General features: G+C 45.3%; 1 protein-coding gene across 6 annotated transcripts in view; it reads left to right on the top strand.

The window, feature by feature from the left end:
* tradd (tnfrsf1a-associated via death domain) overlaps positions 1 to 17,747 on the top strand; it is a 33,900-nt gene that overhangs the window by 10,172 nt on the left and 5,981 nt on the right. For 3 of the 6 annotated variants that reach the window (XM_048546605.2, XM_048546602.2, XM_048546604.2), the window contains exons 2-3: positions 13,056 to 13,200; positions 16,654 to 16,922. In XM_048546605.2, the coding sequence (XP_048402562.1) occupies positions 13,065 to 13,200; positions 16,654 to 16,922 (405 nt within the window). In that variant the 5' untranslated portion in view covers positions 13,056 to 13,064. Of the gene's footprint in view, positions 1 to 8,819; positions 8,945 to 11,422; positions 11,571 to 13,055; positions 13,201 to 16,653; positions 16,923 to 17,747 lie in introns of all 6 variants that reach the window. The other 3 variants (XM_048546600.2, XM_048546603.2, XM_048546601.2) reach the window with 3 other exon arrangements.

Genomic DNA, 17,747 nt, shown 5'->3' with positions numbered 1-17,747 from the left:
CCCTCTCTTGGCCTTGTGGGTCTAAGGCCTCCCTTCACATTTCTATCAAGGTCATTTTGGGCCCATACCAAACAACTTTTTCACATAATGTTCCACATCCCCTTTCGTTCGTGGCTAGCAAAGTACCTCTTTCATCTCTAAGGTGGTTTGCAACTCTTGGTGTTGATACATGTCATGATACCTATAAATCATCTGATTCCTTTCTCTATCTAGTATTAAATTTCCCTTCACACAATGCTACACCCCTTTTTATGTGTAAGCCTTTTTGTTCCTCCTATTCCTCTGACTCCTTCCCTTCTAATATTTTATGTAACTTTTTAATCATTTCTTTGTTTTCCTGCTAAATCCTTTGAGGCCAATTCTTTCTCTCTTCCCTCTCTCTCTCTCTCCTGCCATTGCCCCCTCATCTGGCCAATTCATCTGCCTTTCTATTTCCCACTGGTGATAACTTAGAATGAGCTTTCGCTTTCACCACCCCGGATTCTTTCCCATTCGCCCTTTCAAAGATGTACCAATGGGCCTTCCCATCTGCTGACACAAAGGCCCTAGCTTCCCATAAGGGTAGGTATCAGACCGTGGCACATGTACATACTGACTGAATATTTAGTACGTCTGGGTGGAATTTATCTCCGTGGCTGACTACAAATGCCACTGCTGCTAACTCAGTTGCTTGCACCCTCATAGTTTTTGGTTTGAGGGCTTTACCCACCAATTCTCGTCTTTGCTCAATTTCCATTTTGATCCCAGAACTAGTTTTCTGTTCTCCATTCTCTACAGATAAAGAGCCATCAATAAAAATTATGGGTTATTTGTCATTCGATTGCAGTTTTCTTATTTCTGTCTCCGTCTGCCACTTAAGACCATAAGACATAGGAGTGGAAGTAAGGCCATTTGGCCCATCGAGTCCACTCCGCCATTTAATCATGGCTGATGGGCATTTCAACTCCACTTACCTGCACTCTTCCCATAGCCCTTAATTCCTTGCGAGATCAAGAATTTGACCATAATAGATGTGTCTACTAGATTTCCAGAGGCCATTCCATTCTCTTGGGTATTCCCTGTGTTGTTCTTATCAGTATTCCTTCCTTTTTGTTTTGATACGTATGGTCCCTTGGGGTCTTCTGCTCTTACCACTGGGCACTCTAAATTTACCAGGGGACACCACATGTTACCTGCTACATGGTAGTAGTTTTAACCCCTTTTTACCTCCATGTTTCTCCCTTGTAAGAACAGGGTCAATCTACCAGTTCTGTTTTGGTTCACTGCGCCCTCATTAATACATACACCATTCAGATGCTGCTGGATGGACATTTCATCAAAATTGTCAACTTTACAATGTGGATAAATGTTGTACCACCCACAACAGCGCGAGAAAATACTTTTCGTATGCTATGTACCCCCTTCTCTACTGGTGTGAGCATGCACAAGGCGTAGGCCACTGGTCTGGATTGACTGTGTATCTGTTGCAATAAGACCACTGATGTTGTGGACCCTGTTGAAGCCACCCCCACAGAGAGAGGTCCACTATACTTGGGGGTTTTTAGGACAGGAGCACTTGCCAAACTCTGTTTCAAAGCTTTTATTGCTTGTGTGCATTCTGGCTTCCATTCCCATGGGGTGTTTTTCTAGGTAACATCAGTTGTGGTAACACCATAATATGGACTCTACAGTACACAGTCAAACCAAAAGATGATGTTAATCCATTCATATCTGTGGGGATAAGAAGTCTGGCTGCTGTTTAAATTTGTTTTTTGTCTATCTGTCTTTTTCCTGGTGTTAACACCATCCGAAGTAACTCACTTGCTGCCTCATTATCTGAGCCTTTTTTCAGATTCACTTTTAACCCAGGCTCCTTAAGAAATTGCATAAACTCATTCAAGAGCTGGTAATGCTCCTGTTTGGTTCCTGTTTGCAAAAGCAAACCATCAACGTATTGTATCAGGCACTCTGGCCTAGAAAAGTCCCCCAACCCATTGCTTAACCGTTGATGAAATATTGATGGGGAGTTGTGAAATCCCTACGGCAAAGCTGTCCGCACATATTGCTGTCCCATGAAGGTAAATGCACGTTTATACTGCGCTGCTTTGTCAAGGGGATTGACCAAAATCCATTACTCTTAGCCAGCCCTGTAAACTACTGTACAGATTGACGGTATTTAATCATGGTTTCAAGGCTAGTAGCCACACTGGATACCTTTAAAGGTGTTACCATATTTAGTTCTTGATAATTAAGTCACCAACTCCTGTCTGGCTTCTTTACTGGCCACATAGGTGAATTGTTTGTAGAAGCAACTCACCTAACACCCTAGATAATAGGAACTGCAGATGCTGGAGAATCCGAGGTAACAAGGTGTGGAGCTGGATGAACACAGCAGGCCAAGCAGCATCTTAGGGGCAGGAAGGCTGCCGTTTCAGGCCTAGACCCTTCTTCAGAAATGGGGGAGGGGAAGAGGGTTCTGAAATAAATAGGGAGAGAGGGGGAGGCGGATTGAAGATGGATAGAAGAGAAGATAGGTGGAGAGGAGACAGACAAGTTGAAGAGGCGGGGATGGAGCCAGTAAAGGTGAGTGTAGGTGGGGAGATAGGGAGAAGATAGGTCAGCCCAGGGTGGATGGACAGGCCAACGGGGCGGGATGAGGTTAGTGGGTAGGAATTCGGGCTGCGGCTTGTGGTGGGATGTGGGGATAGGTGGGAGGAAGAACAGGTTAGGGAGGCGGGGACGAGCTGGGCTGGTTTTGGGATGCGATAGGGGGAGGGGAGATTTTGAAGCTTGTGAAGCCCACATTGATACCATTGGGCTGCAGGGTTCCCAAGCGGAATATGAGTTGCTGTTCCTGCAACCTGTGGGTGGCATCATTGCGGCACTGCAGGAGGCCCAGGATGGACATGTCGCCTGAGGAACGGGAGGGGGAGTTGAAATGGTTTGTGACTGGGAGGTGCGTCCAGGAAGGTGAGGAAAGTATTGGAAATGGTCCAGGTGAACTTAAGGTTCGAGTGGAAGGTGTTGAAGTGGATGAACTGTTCGAGCTCCTTGTGGAAGGCAGCGCTGATACAGTCATCAATGTAATGGAGGAAGATGTGGGTTTTAGGGCCAGTATGGGTACAGAAGAGGGATTGTTCCACATCTCTTAGAAAGAGGGAGGCATATTGTGGGCCCATGTGGGTGCCCATGGCCACCCCCTTTGTCTGTAGGAAGTGGGAGGAATTGAAAGAGAAGTTGTTGAAGCGGAGGGCCTTTAGGCCATCTGTATGGGGAATGCAGGTGTATAGGGACTGGATGTCCACAGTAAAATTGAGGTGTTGGGGACTGGGGAATTGGAAGTTCTGGAGGAGGTGGAGGGTGTGGGTGATGTCACAGACGTAGATAGGGAGTTCCTGGACCAAAGGGGAGAAAATGGAGTCCAGATAGGTGGAGATGAGTTTGGGGCAGGAGCAGGCGGAGACAATGGGTCGACCAGCGCAGGCGGGTTTGTGGATTTTGGGAAAGAGATAGAGCGGGTGGTGCGGGGTTGGGGAACGATAATGTTAGAGGCTGTGGGTGGGAGGTCACCTGAGTTGATGAGGTGGATGGTTTGGGAGATGATGGTTTGGTGCTCGGGGATGGGGTCATGATCCAGGGGACGGTATGAGGTGTTGTCGGAGAGTTGGTGTCTGGCCTCATTTCAATTTCAAACCCACCTCCGCCCACCCATCTCCCTGCAAAAATGTCATCCCCTATTCCCAATTCCTTTGCCTCTACTGCATCTGCTCCCAGGATGAGGCATTCCACTCCCGTACATCTCAGATGTCCTCGTTTTTCAAGGATCGCAACCGCCCCCGCCACCCCCCACCTCAGTGGCCGAGAGCACCCTCGACCGTGTCTCCCGAATTTCCCGCAACTCATCCCTCACACCCTGTTCCCACAATAACAACCAAAAGAGAATCCCCCTCGTCCTCACATACCACCCCACCAACCTCCAGATCCAACACATCATTCTCCGACGCTCCCGCCATCTGCAATCCGACCTCACCACCAAAGACATTTTTCCCTCCCCACCCTTATCTGCTTTCCGGAGGGACCATTCTCTCCAAGACTCCTTGTCCGCTCCACGCTCCCCTCCAACCCCACCACACTGGGCACTTGCCCGTACAGTGCTACACCTGCCGAAGTGCTACACCTGCCCCCACACCACCTCCCTCACCCCCATCCCAGGCCCCAAAAGACTTTCCACATCAAGCTGAGGTTCACCTGCACATCTGCCAATGTGGTATACTGCATCCGCTGTACCCGTTATGGCCTCTACATCGGGGAGAAAAAAGTGGAGGCTTGGGGACCACTTTGCAGAAATACCTAAGCTCGGTTTGCAATCAACAGCTGCACCTCCCAGTCGCGAACCATTTTAACTCCCCCTCCCATTCCTTGGACGACATGCCCATCCTGGGCCTTCTGCAGTGCCACAATGATGCCACCCGAAGGTTGCAGGAACAGCAACTCATATTCTGTTTGGGAACCCCGCAGCCCAATGGTATCAATGTGGACTTCACAAGCTTCAAAATCTCCTCCTCCCCCACTGCTTCCCAAAACCAGCCCAGCTCGTCCCTGCCTCCCTAACCTGTTCTTCTTCCCACCTCAAGCCGCACCCCTATTTCCTACCTACTAACCTCATCCTGCCCCCTTAACCTGTCCATCCTCCCTCCTACCTCCCCACCTACATTCACCTTTACTGGCTCCACCCCTGTCTCTAACTTGTCTGTCTCCTCTCCACCTATCTTCTCCTCTATCCGTCTTCGATCCACCTCCCCCTCCCTCCCTATTTATTTCAGAACCCTCTTCTCCTCCCCCGTTTCTGATGAAGGGTCTAGGCCCGAAACATCAGCTTTCCAGCTCCTAAGATGCTGCTCTGCCTGCTGTGTTCATCCAGCTCCACACCTTGTTATCTCACCTTAACACTCCTTGTGCTGCCAGACTTTGAACTATCTTTTCTATATCGGCCTGCTTGGGAAATCTAAACTGTTTTTGGCGCTTTGGATCTGGGCCCTGTATATACATCTCCCCTTGCATCAGTCCACAGTCGTGCTTATGTTTGACAAACACTTCCAAGTTTTGTCTAGTGATTCCTCATACTATCAGCAACTCATGCACATCAGTAAGACTGATTCACATTTCTCCCACTGTACACACTCTCTTTACTCTGTCCTGCAGGGATTTAAGCAAAAAAAACAACTCCTCATTCACCGTATTATACATATTATCACTGGATCAAAATCATGCTCTGACCACGTAATCACTTCCCAGGAAATGCTGTTGATTTGCTGGGAGTTTTATTAATACTTTCAAATGCATTATATGTACCTCTTCCATTTGTATATTTAAAGGGAAAGTCACTTGTTCTACTTGAGAATATCCCATAAAACCACTCGAGATTATTTCTCTTTCTATCTTCTATTCGTCACTGATTACAATAGATGCGTTCAGTGTGAAGTGGGATCGCCCTCGGTCATAGGGCCGCTTTCAACTTTACCGTCTGCTAAGGGTCTCCCTGTCCCATCCCATTTTGTATCACACATTCATATTGGAGAGGCCTGAGACTGTCATTGTGCATTGGGGTACAACCCACTTGTTGCTTCAGTTGGGTACACATTGCTCTGTGACAGGGGTTGGACCTGCATCTGATTTACTCTACTCTCTGGGGTCTGGACAATCTCTGGCATAGTGCCCTTCGCCACATTTAAACTGTTTCTGTGAATGCCCAGGAGTCCTACCACTCCCTGCTGCTGTAAGCAGGGCTGTTCGTCCTTGCCCACGTCCTTTTCCTACCGTTTGATAGAGCAGCGATGGTCCCCTTGGGACTGGTCTCTTCATTTGTCCATGCTGCCTTTTGATCTCTACAGGGCGCCGCTCGCCCTCCCTGAGCCTCAGGCCCTCACATCTCCTTGTCCGAAGCTCTGACCATATGCTTCCGTGTGTGTTGTTGGAGGGGTCAGACATGTCACACATCTTTCACGACTCCTGTGTCCCATGGGACGCCAGCTTAGAGAACCATCGATTGTCAAAAGGTGCAGCTACATTTTTCTAGTCAATCCCTGGGCTGTATACAGTCTGGAACACAAGCCACAGCTTGGCGGCAAATGCTGTTGGGTGCTTCCCTTTCCTCTGTTATACGTTTATCCAGGACTTCCACTGGGTTCCCTCTATTACTTCCCATGGCCATCAATACAGCCTCTTTTAACTTCTCTGCTGTTCCCTCTCCCGCACGTTGTGGCTCAGGCAAAGCTGAATGGATGGTGGGATGGAGACACATCAGTATTAGTTTTTTCTCCTCGTTGTCTAATTAATGCATGGTTCGCTACTTGTGGGTAGCTTAGAACAGCTCCCGGGGATCATCTCCCAGGCTGACAATCCCGTGTACACTTGGCTATATCTCTTAGCTGTTGAACACGATAAGGGCTGGTATTTGTGATGTCGTGGCTGTTGCCTCCCTAGCACTAATCGGGGGTCCCATGGGGCAATGGGACTTTCTCCTACCCCCTCCCTCCAGAGGAGGACCCCATTCCATGAGTCCTCCTCGCCATTTCTGGCCATTGATCTACTAGCCCTCCCACGTCAATGTCACCATCTTCCTTCCATCCGTCCTTAAAGGGTGGGGTCACAAATGCACATGTTATGCCTCCGTGCAGATATCTGACTCTAACCTCTATACCTACTTCATGTGGATTGCCTGAGGTTCTTGCACTGACTTATGCACTACATTCATAGCTGTTTTCAAATTGCTTCACTCTTTCTTTAACTCTGCTGCCTATGCGTGAGCCCTTTTAGTTTCCTCTTCACTTTTCACAGCCTGTCGTGCTGCATTTGATACCAGTTCAGGTGCATGAGGTTTGCATTTCTCTAGCTTTGTAAATTCCTGACCTTTTCAGTCAGTCTGTTTATCTCTTCTCTGAGCTAAACCACCACTGCTTGGAGCTTCGGCTCACCCTGATGGCTTTCTGCCCAGTCTACCAACATACAACCTCCTGTATCATCTTTTACCATACTCCAGAGAGTGTCCCTATGAGTTCTCGTACCCATACCAGTCCTACCAGTGTAATCGATACTTCAGCCATTTCCCAGCCACGTGTTGTTGGAGAAATCCTTTCCAGTCGGAGGCCCCTGGACCCATTCTCTGATAGTGCCAACTTCTTTAGTTTGTCCGCTGTTGTTTTTGTGTCTTTCTTTTCACCAAATTTCCACCATCACCTTCCTGAACCCACTTACTCCAGCAGGGTGTTGGAAATCAGAGCTAGCTTGAACCCAGGTTGGAATAACTTAAAGTTACTTATTGTTGCTCACCCAGAGATAACAAATTCTGTTTCCTGTCTCTGAGCCACAACAGTACATAGCCAACGATCCTGTGGAAACAGTAGAAGCTCTACAAAGCACAATTAATTTATTAAGTATTTAAACAACTAGCACCCACTTTTAATAACTAGAGAGATCTCAACCACTGTCTTTGACTACCCTGGCCTCTGTGACTAACCCCAAACGTTATTACCCAGGTGAATTGGCAGCTGGCCAGGCTGAAACTCTGTTTGGCACCTCCTGACATAAGGTGCCTGTTGTGGTGTTATTCTTTGAAGTTCTGCTAAGTAATGTGTTCTTGTCAAGCTCTTTAGAGACAGGCCTCTGTTTCAAGTGTATGCATTATTTGGATTTATACGTGCGCGTGACCAATCTTGAATGTTTTGTCCAAAAGTGTATCTTATTTGATAGAGACAGCAATTACTGGCTTCCTGCAATCTTGATTCATAGCATGCCTGAATGACTCAGTGTAATTCCACTCCCATAACAGCCCATTGTAAAACTTCTTATCAGTTCCTGTTATCTTCAGCCTTATTCACAAGTATGTGATTTGATGGGGGAACTTGCAAATGCAAGCATTCCCATTGCGTACAGTACTTTAGGCCTCCAGGAGATTCTGTTGAAGACAGCCTGCTGAGTTGCTGCAGGGCAGTTTGTACATAGCCCATACTTGTGTAGGGAATAGATACTTGAGTTTGCAGATAGGATGCCAGTCAAGAAGTAGCTTTGTCCTAGATAGTGTTGTTGGAGTTGCATGTTCCTTCAGACTGCTGACGTGTGTCATGGAATAGAATGCAACAATACAGTAACATTCTGTCTAAGCTGAGTGGCTGTGCATCCATTCCAAGGGTCTGAGCCACCAATTTGTGTGCCAGCACCTTTCCCAGCAATGACTTCCAGTTTTGGATGTTGCTGTCGCACATGGACCTTGGAAGTCTGAGCAGAAGGAAACCAATTTAGAGGGAACGTAGCAATACTTTTGAGACGTAATTATCTCGAATAAGTCTCAGACTGAAATCCAGGGGCTCAAATTGTTCCAGTGGGGGACTGAATGAAGCCTAAAGATTCTGTGGCTTGTCTGTATTGGTACTATTTTCAGCAGGTGAGAGCCGAGTGATGCCAACCCAGGGCCAGAGTCGCTTTGAATCAATGGTAAAGCCCTGGGCTATGTGTGTGTACTGTAGCAATAAAAATAACCTTCAGATGCTGTTGCATAGGAAACTGAAATATTTGCTTGATTTTTCTGTCTTTTATTTTTAAGGATAATAGTTGATTTGTTTGCATTTAGCCAATCAAATATTTAGTACTCTGACAATGAAATTTGGGCCGCAGTCTTTTTATTTAAAAAAGTGTTTGGATGTTTTGGCAGGTTTGCTGAGCAGAATGACAGATGACATGGAATGCAAATTCTGCAATTGTTTTGACAGATTTAAGGCTTTCCTTTTTTGATTTGATTTGTTATTGTCATGTACCTGAGTACAGTGAAAAGTTTTGTTTTGCAGTACAGCAGATTATAAAAAGCAAAGACACAAAGATCATAGGGTGATCGCAAAGAGTGAGGAAGACAAAGTTATGGATGCAAGGCGTACAGAAAAGCAAGATCGACGACACATTTGAAGTTTGAAAGGTCTGTTGAGAAATCCAATAACAGTGGGGAAGAAGCTGTTCTTGAACTTGTTGGAACATATGTTTAAGCTTTTGTATCTTACTGACTGATTGAAGAGGTTGGATGAGATTATAACTGGCTGTTTGGGCAGGAAATCTTCCACCATAAAGAGGAGATCACATTGAGGAGTGGCAGTATCCTTGCAAGTATGTTGTTGGTGAGGAAGAGCTGTAAAAGCTGAATTTTCCCCCACGTTCCATTCCCGTTCTATTAATTGGCTGAGATTGCAGATCAATGTGGTACTGCCTTCCTGCTAGTAGGTGGTGCTGTGACTGTATGATGGCCAGAGAATCTAGCTAGCATTAGGGTTGTTTTGTTTTGAAACCTGTGAAGCAGCGCCTATCCTGCTTTCTGCAGCGGCTGTTGCAGAAACAAGACCAGAGTTTTTCCTCAACACTCTAAATTTTACATTTTCTTCAACTGGGAAGCGAGGATTGTGCAGCAATATCACCTGAAGGGGGATGGGCTGGAAAGCTGTTGCCCTGGAAAAAATAAAGACTGGTTCCAGCCCTGGCCAAACTGGTTGACAGTTATATAATGTCTTGAGTATAGCAAAACTTCACAATGCATTTCCCACAACCATGAACCAACAAAATTTGACTCTAAGCCACATAAGGCAATATTAGGGCAGGCAATTTCTAAGCTTAGATAACGAAGTGTGGAGCTGGATGAACACAGCATGCCAAGCAGTATCTCGGGAGCACAAAAGCTGACGTTTCGGGCCTAGACCCTTCATCAGAGAGGGGGATGGGGAGAGGGAACTGGAATAAATAGGGAGAGATGGGGAGGTGGACCGAAGATGGAGAGAAAAGAAGATAGGTGGTGGGGAGGTAGGGAGGGGATAGGTCAGTCCAGGGAAGACAGACAGGTCAAGGAGGTGGGATGAGGTTAGTAGGTAGGAAATGGAGGTGCGACTTGGGGTGGGGGAGGAAGGGATGGGTGAGAGGAAGAACAGGTTAGGGAGGCAGAGACAGGCTGGGCTGGTTTTGGGAAAACCACTGCATCCCAAAACCAGCCCAGCCTGTCTCTGCCTCCCTAACCTGTTCTTTCTCTCACCCATCCCTTCCTCCCACCTTAAGCCGCGCCTCCATTTCCTACCTACTAACCTCACCCCACCTCCTTGACCTGTCTGTCTTCCCTGGACTGACCTATCCCCTCCCTACCTCCCCACCTAATACTCTCCTCTCTACCTATCTTCTTTTCTCTCCATCTTCGGTCTGCCTCCCCCTCTCTCTCTCCCTATTTATTCCAGTTCCCTCTCCCATCCCCCTCTCTGATGAAGGGTCTCGGCCCGAAACGTCAGCTTTTGTGCTCCTGAGATGCTGCTTGGCCTGCTGTGTTCGTCCAGCTACACGCTATGTTATTCCGGTTTTGAGTGCTTTGATAGCTAAAGTTATAATGAAGGAAATGAGAAACACACAAGCGACTGGAGTTGGAAGAAGGGTGCGAGTTGTGAATTCAAAAAAGACAGGAAGTTCTGCTATGCCTCAGTGTGAAGTGTAATCTTTGTGGATGTTTGTGTTTTCAATAGTTTGTTGGGTGTCTTGATGCTTCTACTCCTCCATAAAGGGAGATACTGATGATAAGTGTGTGATACATAGGACTCTCTATCTTGGAGGTAATGATTCTCTCAGATGTAGTAACGAATGGAGCTGAGAGAAAAGTGGCCTTCTCACCTGGCAGTGTGCCAGAAGGGAGCTTTCAACATTTACAGCTGAGGGCGCTAACTTGCTGAGCAGTAAAACCTGGGATTTGATGCTGCCCCCATTCCCTCCACCCCCAACAGTGCAAAGGACTGACCACCTCCTGCTGCTTTCTGACGCTGTGGACAGTACAATGAGTAGTTTGAGTGTTGGCCGACTGGACTGTTTTCCTGACTAGGGGAGGTGATTTGCTGCACTGCAGTGCTGCGTTGTGAAGTGACACACAAACCTGAATTTGTGGATTGGGAACCTGCAGTGTGGCAGTCTCAGCTGGACTGTCAAAAGCAGGCACCGAACGTGGGAGGCCAAGGATAATTAACAGAACTGCTTTCTAAAACTGAAATACCTGCAATATGTCAGGCTTGATTAAAGGTGTAAAGAACATGCCCCAGCATTCAGAAGAGGGAGTGGGAATTGTAATTAGTGTGTTTGTTCAACCAAAAGCACTTGTTATAAAAAAAGTGGAGGAACAGTTGGCTGCCTAAGGCTCTATCAGGAAGCCAGATCCATTAAGTTACCGGATATACCCAGAGCAGGAAAGGCCTGTGGAAATAGATGTTGAATGAGCCTGGAAACTGAAACTCCAAGCTCCAATGTGTTGTGAGGGATCTGAAGTTGAAAGGTTTTTCAAGAATTCTTGCAGCACAACATGTTTAGACAGTGGGTTTAGTGAAGGCCATGGGTACGTTTTGACTAGCTGTCTTCGTTAATGTTCCTTATTGCTGTTTACCATCAGACCATATGGCATATGAACAGGAAGAGGCTGTTCAGCCCCTCGACCCTACTCCATCATTCTAAAGGATCATGGCTAATCCGAAATTCCTGAGTTTTCCCATAACCTTTGATTACCTACACGTAAGAGTGGTGGAGGCTGTTTGGCAATGGTGAGTCAATGACCTTTTGTTCCATGGCACCTGATTTGAATTCAGTCTGGTCAGCCGGAAGTTCTTCCTCTTTTGGCCCTTGTGGCCTCCCATTTGAATGTGTGGTAGCCGATTGCTCTCAGGGATGGCTCAAGGAAAAAAAAATCGTATGGCATATGTGGGCACTAAATCTCACTTGGGTGGGCATGGCATAATCAGTCAGTGATACAGGAAACAGAAATGAAATCGCTGAAAAAGCTCAGCAGGTCTGGCAGCATCTGTGAAGGAAGAAACAGTTAATGTTTCGGGTCCGTTGATCCTTCCTCAGAACACAGTAAAACAGGAAAGTTGCTCTTGACAATCAAAGGTGAGTCATACAGCGTAGAATCCGACCCATCTATGTCAGCCAGGTTTCCCAAACTAAACTTGTCCCACTTGCCTGGGTTTGGCCCATATCCCTCTAAACCTTTCCTTTTCATGTACCTGTCCAAATGTCTCCTAAATGTTGTAACAGTACCTGCATTTACTAATTTCTCTGGAAGCTCATTCCTTGCACACATGACTCTCTGCGTGAAAAAGTTGGCCGTCAGCCCTCTTTTAAATCTTTGCCCCCTCACCTTAGACCTATGTCCCTTTGCTCTGAATTCCCCTGCCCTAGGGAAAGACCTTTGCTGTTCACCTTATCTGTACCCCTCATAATTTTGCAGCTTAAGGTTAGGTGTTCTCTTGGCTTAATTAAACTTTATTTGCTTTATTTCTCTTAACAAATAGTATTTGTATGCAGTGCTACAGTGCACCAGTCGTATTTTGTTTAGTGTTCCTGTTTCTGATCTGACCAAGTTGGTGCAACTATCTCACGTTCCTGAAGTGGCATTCCCTTCGATAATTCAGGTTCAGTTTCACCAGGGTCTTTCTACAAACATTTGTCTGTTTGGTAGTGTGCTTGGCTGAATCATTCTGACGTACAAATAAGCAATTGGGTTTGACCAAACTCTGACTTTAAAATAGTAGATACACGACTGCATAAGAACAGGAAATTGCAGAGCCCAATCGACAAGAATCCTCTCTTTCAAGATGTGTAAGTGGACAGACGTTCGTTCACTTCTGACATTCTATTCCTGAGCATCAGTATATTTAAAATGTGAAAATAAAGAAATGGTGAATTGGCAGGAAAATATTCTCTGTATCAACTATATTCAATCTATAAGCCATACATTCAGGAGAAGTGAACATATGGCCGTGTATGTTTGTGACAGAGTTTAATCAATATGCCAATACCTCTATTTCATTTATATCTTTTGACTTAAGCTCAGATCGGTTGTCCAATCTTAGGCATTTTTTTTTGCCAATGCTTGGAACTAAGTTGGAGAAGGACCCATTTTTCTCTACTTTGATCTACGCATATGTTTTGACCCACAGTGGATTTCCCCAGTGGTCAGAGTGTGCATGCATGTAAGAGGGAGTCTCGCTGGTTTGAGTGATCTCCCTGTTTCATCTGTTTTGCAGTGGCTGAGGATGGACTCTGTGACTCCAGCTTGGGTGGGCAGTGTGTTCCTCTTCATTCACTCTGATGAAACGGATTTATCGGCCTTGTACCAGGAACCCCAGCTACGCCTGAAGATTTATAAAGCCCTGAAACTGACACTTGCAGGTAAGTTTCAATCTGCAGGTTGCTGACCTCCATTCCTGTGCCAGTTGTTGAAAATAAGCTAAACTGCAAGCTGCTTTTCTTATTCTCCACAGAGAGGCTTCCACTGGTGGGTACCGTGTACGGTAAATGTCTCTGAGAAAAGCACTAAGAGATTCATTCAGTGAAATAAAAATAAACTATCAGTCAGTCCAGATATAACTCCTCTTTCTGAGAAGCTTCATTGGGCATATTAAACCATCAAAATATATCATATGCCTGATTTTCAACATCCCAAAAATCTTTTTTCACATTTGATATTGAGATTTGTTAAGGTTATGTTGTTTGGAGAAAGAGTGTCAGCTTCCACAAACTATCTATCCCATTCCAATATAGCATTCCAGCAATGCCCATATCTGATGTGTGCAACAAAAGGTGTTGCTTGAGAGGAAGGGGAGGTTCTGATTGGGTTGGCTTTTATCTGCATGGGGCAGCATGATGACTCAGTGCTTACCATTGCAGCCTCACAGCACCAGGGACCCAGGTTCAATTCCAGCCTCAGGCAACTGTCTGTGTGGAGTTTGCGCATTCCCCCTGTGTCTGTGTGGGTTTCCTCTGGGTGCTCCAGCTTCCTCCCACAGCGCAAAGATGCGCAGGTTAGGTGGATTGAACATGCTAGATTGCCCATTGATGTGCAGGCTTAGATGGATTAGCCATGGTAAATACAGGGATAATGTAGGGGTGAGAGTCTGGGTGGGATACTCTTCAGGGTGTTGGTGTGGACTTGTTGGGCCAAATGGTCTATTTCCATGCTGTAGGGATTCTATCCTATGAAACTGTCTTCATGTCCACAATTTCCATATTTCTCAAATTTTCTGAAGCTAGTAAGTGCTGTCCATTGATGGGCTGTATCATTCAAACTTTCATTCCATGATCTAAAACATTTTTACCCATTTGAGGAACATAAGAAAAACATTCAAGGGAGCACTAATTACCTGAATATATGAGCAGCACATTGCCAAATATGAGCTGCAGGAAAAATATCCAGGGGGGAGATCAGGAAATGTAACGTTTGTGGTTTGTGCATCCCTGTTGGCATCTCCCTTTTTACTCGAAAGACATGGAATTTCCTGGGAGAAGTGGAAAAGCAAGTAAATTATCTCTGGGAATTTTCTCCCCAACATCTGTAGACATTCGGAGCTTATCGAGGAAATGAACCTGACCGTGATTAATATCATTCGTCACCTTCCTTTTGTAAAAGGTGATCTATGACCCAGGAAGAATGGGCCCAGCTGTCATTTGAAAGAATTGGGTCAAATGGCACTTGATATGCAAGTGGGCAGCCCATTCCAATGTTTGTTATTCACTGTGAAAATAACGAAGCCCTGAAGTGTAATCCAATGTGTCTTTTTGTCAGTTGACATTGTGACACCCTACCTATTCCCCTCACCAAACTAGCCCCCCACCCCCACATCCATACGCCCTCCTAACTTTTGAACCCAAACACTATCATCTTGTAACCTCAATCAGATCACCTCTGTATAGAGACCTGGTTCTGACTCCTTCCGAGTGAGTAAGATTCCTTAAACTAAGACTTAACCTTGCAACTCTTCCTCCACCCTTATTCAAAGCTTCAAGATCGTCACTTTTGTGAGCAAGCCAAATTTTGAAAAAGAAATAGGTGGGAGGAAGGTAACAAATTAAAAGTTAAGAGCGTTTCTCTTTCAGTGTGACACAGCTTGTCCCCAGGGCCTCCTGTGTACACACTGCATATTAATAACCTGTGGCCCTGAGGGAAGAAGTGCTGTCATAATTTTCACTTTATACGAAAATAGGAGTTATAATTAATTCTTTAGATGATCAAAGGAAGAAACAAAGGGATGTGAGATAGAAGAATGGTTTTAAAAAATGGCAGATGGAATTTAATATCTGTAAGTATGAGACAATAATTACCTTGTGATGGTAATTTTTTTTAACTGAAAGAAAATAATGGAATGTTAGAGATAGCACCTTGCATTGTTACTGGAAGTGAAATAATCCCATCAAACTCTAAATTTAATCATGAAGTGTTAGATGTAAAAACCAAAAGGTAATGACGAACTTGTGGAAAAAGATCCTAGAAGAGGCAGGTATTTTGGCTCCACACACTGAAGGAAAGATCTTTACTCTTCAGATGTGAAGAAAGACTTGATAAATTGCAATTTCTTTCATCAGTGATCCATAAGCTTCTGGGCACCTTAATTGACATGTTAAGCTGTGAAGTGTGTGACTGGGCAGATGTTAATAATTGGAGATGGACAGACATGCACCTTTTGTGACCTTTAGACTTGACTATGCCAAGATGTGTTGAGCAGCATCTCACTTCTGCTCTTCTGCCCATATCTGAACTTGCACCCAAGACCTGTTCACCAACGATCTTTCGACTCATTGACCTACATCCTGATTAACACTGACCTATTTTTTTCTGGCTGTTCAATCTCATCCTTGTTTTCAAACCTGTCGTGGCCTTTCCACTCTGTACCTCCGCTTCCAGCTCCACAACCCTCCACAAAACTGCAGTTATCAAGTTGTGGCCTTTTGAGCATCCCCAAAATTAGTAACGCCTTTTCATGTTGGCTGCACCTTCAGATTCCAAAGCCCTGAACTTTAGAATTCCCTCCTTTTGCTTCCCTATCTCTCTACCTTTCTTTGTTCCTTTAAGAGTTTTCAATAAAAAAAACTACCTGTGTGAGGGGCAGCACAATGACTCGATGGTTAGTACTGCTGCCACACCGCGTCACAGACCCAGTTTTAAATCCACCCTAGGGTGACTGTCTGTGTGGGTTTCCTCCTGGTGTTCCAATTTACTTCCGCAATTCAAAGATGTGTAGGCTAGGTGGATTAGCTATGAGAAATGCAGGGTTATAGGGATAGGGTAGGGGGTTGGCCTGGGTATTACGCTCTTCAGAGGGTCAATGTGGACCAGATGGGTTGAATGGCTTGCTTCCATATTGTAGGGATTCAAGATTCTACGAGCACCTCGTCTGTTCCAGTATCTGTTTGTCTAACAAGGTATAGCTGCAAGACAAAATGCGCTGATGAAATCGCTTAGTACTTTTACTAGAATACAGGTGCTGTTTCAGTACATGTTTAATATGAGGTTTAGAACAGAAAACCAGCAACGACAGGGTTATGAGACTCTGGAATTCACTTGCAGTTTTGCTGTTTTGAGGTAGAAATGTAAAAATTCAGGTTTAGGCTAGAAAAGTAATTGCAGGAATATGTGCCCAGTGTGAATAAATGAGATTGAAGTCACTTAATCTTTGAACAATGAACTGGTTGGGCCAAACACTGTTTCCATTTTGTAACTTTTGTACGTTACTATTAGCTCAATGAACAAGAACTCCTTTATTTGCAACTCAATGAAGCAAATCATATCTGCATTCAGCCTACGTTAAGCGTCTGCATGGCTAATAATGTCATCTACTTCTTTTGCAGATGCAGCCGGCAGTTCCGCAGGTTTTGAAATCCTCAAAATTTATGGAAGTGGCTTTGGACTTGAGCTGAAATTTACAGAAGAAAAGAAATGCAGGAATTTTCTTCACAATTACAGAAATGACAAACTCCAGCAGGCTTTAGCCTATCATTTTGGAAACCAATGCATGCCCAACATTGCCTGTAGGACAGTGCTTAAGGCTGGCACAGTGACATTGGATGACATCCTGGATAACACAGAAGGCTGTCTAAGGCATATCAAAGAGAATGAGGTGGGTATAGAATCCTACCTCACAGAAAGGAACCCTTCATCCCGATCTTGGATTAGCTCTTTTAAATTGTCATCAGAAGTCACATGATACCAGGTTATAGTGCAACAGGTTTATTTGGAATTTCACAAGCTTTTGGAGTGCAGTCCCCGCTGCACCTGACGAAGAGGCAACACTCTGAAAGCTTGTGTGATTTCACATAAACCTATTGGACTATAACCTGGTGTTGTGTGACTTCTGATTTTGTCCATGCCAGCCCAACACCAGCACCTCCATATCTTGAATAATCATTATTTTATGTTGTGTTACATTCTCCGTCAGGGTCATGGCCTGAATCCGTTCCGACTGGAACAGAAATGAAACCCCATGCTGTTGGCGCAGCTCTAATCCACACTGGCCTTCCCAACAAACAAGACAACCATTACCTTGGCTTAATATGTGTTTTTGCATGCAGGATGTAGCCTGAACAGTAGATAGTGATTGGAGAAATTCCAATTTTCTCCCCATCACATGGCTGATCAGGAATCTCTTGATGCCTGTCGTTGGCATTTATTGGAATGATTAACAAGTTAATACTCACTCTGCGACTTCCTTGGCCATCAGTTTCTGGAGGGGAATTTGAACTTGGACTTTCTCGGTCCGAAGCTGAGTATCTGCCCAGAGCACCACCACAAGGAGACCACTCCTTTTTAATGAGCTGTCCCGTTTTGGTCCACATTCCAGCTTTCTCTTGGTGACTCTGCAAATGAGCCCTGTTGGAGGACATTTCTAGTTGCCTTTTGAACGTTCCTTTCTCCTACTCGGGTCCATCTCTGAAAAACCCACCAT

Source organism: Stegostoma tigrinum, chromosome 16 (genome assembly GCF_030684315.1).
Source record: "Stegostoma tigrinum isolate sSteTig4 chromosome 16, sSteTig4.hap1, whole genome shotgun sequence".
NCBI classification, from domain to species: Eukaryota; Metazoa; Chordata; class Chondrichthyes; order Orectolobiformes; family Stegostomatidae; genus Stegostoma; species Stegostoma tigrinum.
Note: the sequence above shows the minus strand (reverse complement) of the source record. Positions and strands in the feature narration are given on the sequence as shown.